Source organism: Pristiophorus japonicus, chromosome 30 (genome assembly GCF_044704955.1).
Source record: "Pristiophorus japonicus isolate sPriJap1 chromosome 30, sPriJap1.hap1, whole genome shotgun sequence".
Taxonomy (NCBI): Eukaryota; Metazoa; Chordata; class Chondrichthyes; family Pristiophoridae; genus Pristiophorus; species Pristiophorus japonicus.
In genome coordinates, this window is record NC_092006.1 from 3,646,066 (window position 1) to 3,652,065 (window position 6,000).

The 6,000-nt window shown below is 54.8% G+C and overlaps 1 protein-coding gene across 1 annotated transcript in view; it reads left to right on the top strand.

Moving 5' to 3' along the window:
• The window catches only part of LOC139240084 (atrial natriuretic peptide receptor 1-like), a 128,196-nt gene that overhangs the window by 44,654 nt on the left and 77,542 nt on the right, over nucleotides 1-6,000 (top strand). The window contains exons 16-18 of the mRNA XM_070868459.1: nucleotides 574-720; nucleotides 3,491-3,614; nucleotides 4,463-4,531. Coding sequence (XP_070724560.1) covers nucleotides 574-720; nucleotides 3,491-3,614; nucleotides 4,463-4,531 — 340 coding nt within the window. The remainder of the gene's footprint in view (nucleotides 1-573; nucleotides 721-3,490; nucleotides 3,615-4,462; nucleotides 4,532-6,000) is intronic.

The following is a 6,000-nucleotide window of genomic DNA, read 5'->3' on the forward strand; positions in this document are numbered from 1 at the left end:
TCTTATACGTTTCGGTAAGATCACCTCTCATTCTTCTGAACTCCAATGAGTAGAGGCCCATCCTCCTCAACCTTTCCTCATACGTCAACCCCCTCCTCTCGGGAATCAACCCGAGTGAACCTTCTCTGAACTGCCTCCAATGCAAGTATATCCCTCCGTAAATACGGAGAGCAAAACTGCGCGCAGTACTCCAGGTGTGGCCTCACCAACGTTCTGTACGGTTGTAGCAGGACTTGTCTGCCTTAATACTCCATCCCACTGGCAAGAAAGGCCAACTCTGTGAGCTTGGGCCCCTGGAGTGGGACTTGAACCCACACAGCCTTGTGACCCGGAGGCCAGTGTGTGCTGCTCGCTGAGCCACAGCTCATATATAAATGCCTCTGTGTGAGACTTAACTTTAGTTGTGCAAGTAAAGGCCTTCGGGGTGAATCCGAGGTTGTGCGCGCGGGGGTCTGTGATTGCCGGAGTCACAGACGCTGTAACGCCGGGGTGAAAGGGCACGCTGCTGTGCAGCGACGCAGCCCGGGAGCGACTCTCTCTGTCCCTCACACACCCTCCCGCCTGTCTCCGCAGGGAGAACAGCTCCAACATCCTGGACAACCTGCTGTCGCGGATGGAGCAGTACGCCAACAACCTGGAGGAGCTGGTGGAGGACCGGACCCAGGCGTACCTGGAGGAGAAGCGGAAAGCCGAGGCCTTGCTCTACCAGATCCTGCCGCAGTACGTACCCGCTTAGCGGCCCGTCCGCCCGCTCTCGGTAATGTGAGCGTCGCTGGCTCGTGCCGGCGTTTATTGCCCCTCCCTAATTTATTCATTCACAGGATGTGGGCGTCGCTGGCTAGTGCCGGCATTTATTGCCCCTCCCTAATTTATTCATGGGATGTGGGCGTCGCTGGCTAGTGCCGGCATTTATTGCCCCTCCCTAATTTATTCATGGGATGTGGGCGTCGCTGGCTAATGCTGGCGTTTATTGCCCCTCCCTAATTTATTCATTCACAGGATGTGGGCATCGCTGGCAATTATTGCCCTTCCCTAATTTATTCATTCACAGGATGTGGGCGGCACTGGCAATTATTGCCCCTCCCTAATTTATTCATTCACAGGATGTGGGCATCGCTGGCATTTATTGCCCCTCCCTAATTTATTCATTCACAGGATGTGGGCGTCGCTGGCAATTATTGCCCTTCCCTAATTTATTCATTCACAGGATGTGGGCGGCACTGGCAATTATTGCCCCTCCCTAATTTATTCATGGGATGTGGGCGTCACTGGCTAATGCCGGCATTTATTGCCCCTCCCTAATTTATTCATGGGATGTGGGCGTCGCTGGCTAGTGCCGGCATTTATTGCCCCTCCTTAATTTATTCATTCACTGGATGTGGGCGTCGCTGGCAATTATTGCCCCTCCCTAATTTATTCATGGGATGTGGGCGTCGCAGGCTAATGCCGACATTTATTGCCCCTCCCTAATTTATTCATTCACAGGATGTGGGCGTCGCTGGCAATTATTGCCCCTCCCTAATTTATTCGTGGGATGTGGGCGTCGCTGGCTAATGCCGGCATTTATTGCCCCTCCCTAATTTATTCATTCACAGGATGTGGGCGTCGCTGGCAAGGCTGGCATTTATCGCCCCTCCCTAATTTATTCATTCACAGGATGTGGGCGTCGCTGGCAATTATTGCCCCTCCCTAATTTATTCATGGGATGTGGGCGTCGCTGGCTAATGCCGGCATTTATTGCCCCTCCCTAATTTATTCATTCACAGGATGTGGGCGTCGCTGGCAAGGCCGACATTTATTGCCCCTCCCTAATTTATTCGTTCCTGGGATGTGGGCGTCGCTGGCTTGTGCCAGCGTTTATTGCCCGTCCCTAATTGCTCTCTAAGGTGGTGGTGAGCCGCCGCCTTGAACCGCTGCAGTCCCGTGTGGTGAAGGTGCTCCCACACAGCGCTGACTTTGTCGTAGCGGTTCGGTACAACTGAGTGTCTCGCTGGGCCATTTCATGGGGGGCAGTTAAGAGTCAACCACATCGCTGTGGGACTGGAGTCACATATCAGCCAGACCGGGTAAGGGTGGCAGATTTCCCTCCCTGAAGGACATCCATGAACCAGAGAGGTTTTTCCCCGACAATCCCGTAGTTCCATGGATCACCATTACGGACACTCGCTTTTTATTCCCAATTTATTTAATGAACTGAATTTAAATTCCCCAGCTGCCGTCAGTCTGGTGAACTGGTTGCACCGACTCCACGGCAAGTATATCCTTCCTTAGATAAGGAGACCAGAACTGTGCGCAGTACTCCAGGTGTGGTCTCACCAAGGCCCTGTACATACTCATACTCCAACCCCCTTGCAATAAAGGCCAACATGCCACTTGCCTTCCTTATAGTTCGCTGTACCTGCATGCTAGGTTTCTGTGTTTCTTGCACAAGGACACCTAAATCTCTCAACACCAACATTTCAAAGTTTCTCACCATTTAAAAAATATTCTGTATTTTTTATTCTTCCGACCAAAGTGAATAACCTCACGTTTCCGCACATTAAACTCCATCGGCCACCTTACTGCCCAATCGCGTAGTCTATCTATATCCCTTTACAGTCGCTTTGTGTTCTCCTCACAGCTTACTGTCCCACCTAGCTTTGTATCATCGGAAAACCTGGCTACATTACACTCGGTCCCTTCATCTAGGTCATTAATATCGATTGTAAATAGCTGAGTCCCCAGCACTGATCCCCTGCGGCACCTCACTAAATAGCTGAGGCCCCAGCACTGATCCCCTGCGGCACCCCACCAAATAACTGAGCACTGATCCCCTGTGGCACCCCCCACTAAATAGCTGAGGCCCCAGCACTGATCCCTTGCAGCACCCCCACTAAATAGCTGAGGCCCCAGCACTGATCCCTTGCGGCACCCCCACTAAATAGCTGAGGCCCCAGCACTGATCCCTTGCGACACCCCCACTAAATAGCTGAGGCTCCAGCACTGATCCCCTGTGGCACCCCCCACTAAATAGCTGAGGCCCCAGCACTGATCCCTTGCGGCACCCCCACTAAATAGCTGAGGCCCCAGCACTGATCCCCTGCGGCACCCCCACTAAATAGCTGAGGCCCCAGCACTGATCCCTTGCGGCACCCCCACTAAATAGCTGAGGCCCCAGCACTGATCCCCTGCAGCACCCCCACTAAATAGCTGAGGCCCCAGCACTGATCCCCTGCAGCACCCCCACTAAATAGCTGAGGCCCCAGCACTGATCCCCTGCAGCACCCCCACTAAATAGCTGAGGCCCCAGCACTGATGCCCTGCAGCACCCCCACTAAATAGCTGAGGCCCCAGCACTGATCCCTGCGGCCACCCCACTAGTTACAGAGGAGAGCGAGGCGGAGAGATTTAGGGAGGGAATTCCAGAGCTTGGGGCCCAAGCGACTGAAGACACGGCCACCGATGTTCAGACGATGACTTGACCACCTGCCCTGTTGCTCCCCCCCCCTAGCTCCGTTGCCGAGCAACTGAAGAGAGGGGAGACAGTGCAAGCAGAGGCCTTTGACAGCGTCACCATCTACTTCAGCGACATCGTGGGGTTCACCGCCATGTCTGCTGAGAGCACCCCAATGCAGGTAACCACCGCGGGTCGCTGAATTGGGGCCCGGCCGTTGCTATTTTCCGTCCTTGGGATGTGGGTGTTTCTGGCGATTATCGCCCATCCATAATTGCGTCTCCTCGAACCACCGCAGTCTCGGATTAACCCTCCCGGACACCGCAGCGAGCGGACACGCGGGGAGAAAAATCACCGGGGCCTTAAAAAAAACCTAATGGGTGCGTTTTCTTTCTCACTTTCTAGTGAAGACTGCTGTTTATTCGTTTGGGAAAATATCAGAGATGGGGAAAGAACGGTCACAGTACTATCCAATCGGGTGGCCAAGTGTCCGGTCCCTTTACAATTGGCCGCAGGAAGGAGGGGCAGCCGCGAGGATTGGTGTGTTGGCCGGCCAATGGCGGGAGTGTGGGGGTGAAGGCTACACGGGATGGGTGCGTGGGGCGGCCAATGGCGAGAGTGTGGGGGTGTGGGCTACATGGGATGGACATGTTGGGCGGCCAATGACGGGAGTGTGGGGGTGGGGCTACATGGGATGGACATGTTGGGCGGCCAATGGCGGGAGTGTGGGGGGATGGGGCTGCATGGGATGGACATGTTGGGCAGCCAATGGCGGGAGTGTGGGGGGTGGGGCTACACGGGATGGACATGTTGGCCGGCCAATGGCAGGGGGGGGGGGGGGGCGGCTGGAGGTCATGTGATGAAACCTCCAGGACGATATCCAACCAGAGTTGGGGACCCTGAATCAGGACCGCAGACCCAGCCCCCACAACAACCAATGACGTTATCTGCCGCCCCGCTCAGACCACGTTGGCTATTTCAGGGTTCAGCTGCCAACCTACCAGTAACCTTTGTTCTGATTGGCTGCAGGTTGTGACGTTGCTCAATGATCTCTACACCTGTTTTGACGCCATTATCGACAACTTTGATGTCTACAAGGTAAGGCCCAACCTACCCCTCCCTTCCCCTCTTCCTCTCTCTCCATCCCTCTCCCCCTCCCTCTCTGCCTCCCTTTTCCTCTCTCTCCATCCCCCGCTCTCTCTCTCCATCCCCCTCTCTCCATCCCCCTCTCTCTCTCCATCCCCCTCTCTCTCTCCATCCCCCTCTCTCTCTCCATCCCCCTCTCTCTCTCCATCCCCCTCTCTCTCTCCATCCCCCTCTCTCTCTCCATCCCCCTCTCTCTCTCCATCCCCCTCTCTCTCTCCATCCCCCTCTCTCTCTCCATCCCCTCTCTCTCTCCATCCCCCTCTCTCTCTCCATCCCCCTCTCTCTCCATCCCCCCCCTCTCTCTCTCCATCCCCCTCTCTCTCTCTCTCTATCCCTCTCTCTCTCTCTCTCTATCCCTCTCTCTCTCTCTCTCTATCCCTCTCTCTCTCTCTCTCTATCCCTCTCTCTCTCTCTCTCTATCCCTCTCTCTCTCTCTCTCTATCCCTCTCTCTCTCTCTCTCCATCTCCATCCCTCTCTCCATCCCCCTCTCTCTCTCTCCACCCCTCTCTCTCTCCAGCTCCATCCCTCTGTACAGGGTATTGGTGAGGCCGCACCTGGAGTACTGCGTGCAGTTTTGGTCACCTTACTTAGGGAAGGATATACTAGCTTTGGAGGGGGTACAGAGACTATTCACTAGGCTGATTCCGGAGATGAGGGGGTTACCTTATGATGATAGATTGAGTAGACTGGGTCTTTACTCGTTGGAGTTCAGAAGGATGAGGGGTGATCTTATAGAAACATTTAAAATAATGAAAGGGATAGACAAGATAGAGGCAGAGAGGTTGTTTCCACTGGTCGGGGAGACTAGAACTAGGGGGGCACAGCCTCAAAATACGGGGGAGCCAATTTAAAACCGAGTTGAGAAGGAATTTCTTCTCCCAGAGGGTTGTGAATCTGTGGAATTCTCTGCCCAAGGAAGCAGTTGAGGCTAGCTCATTGAATGCATTAAAGTCACAGATAGATAGATTTTTAACCAATAAGGGAATTAAGGGTTACGGGGAGCGGGCGGGTAAGTGGAGCTGAGTCCACGGGCCAGATCAGCCATGATCTTATTGAATGGCGGAGCAGGCTCGAGGGGCTAGATGGCCTACTCCTGTTCCTAATGCTTCTGTTCTTATGTTCTCCATCCCCCCCTCTCTCTCTCTCTCCATCCCCCCCTCTCTCTCTCTCCATCCCCCCCCTCTCTCTCTCTCCATCCCCCCCCTCTCTCTCTCTCCATCCCCCCCCTCTCTCTCTCTCCATCCCCCCCCTCTCTCTCTCTCTCCATCCCCCCCCTCTCTCTCTCTCCATCCCCCCCCTCTCTCTCTCTCCATCCCCCCCCTCTCTCTCTCTCCATCCCCCCCCTCTCTCTCTCTCCATCCCCCCCCTCTCTCTCTCTCCATCCCCCCCCTCTCTCTCTCTCCATCCCCCCCCTCTCTCT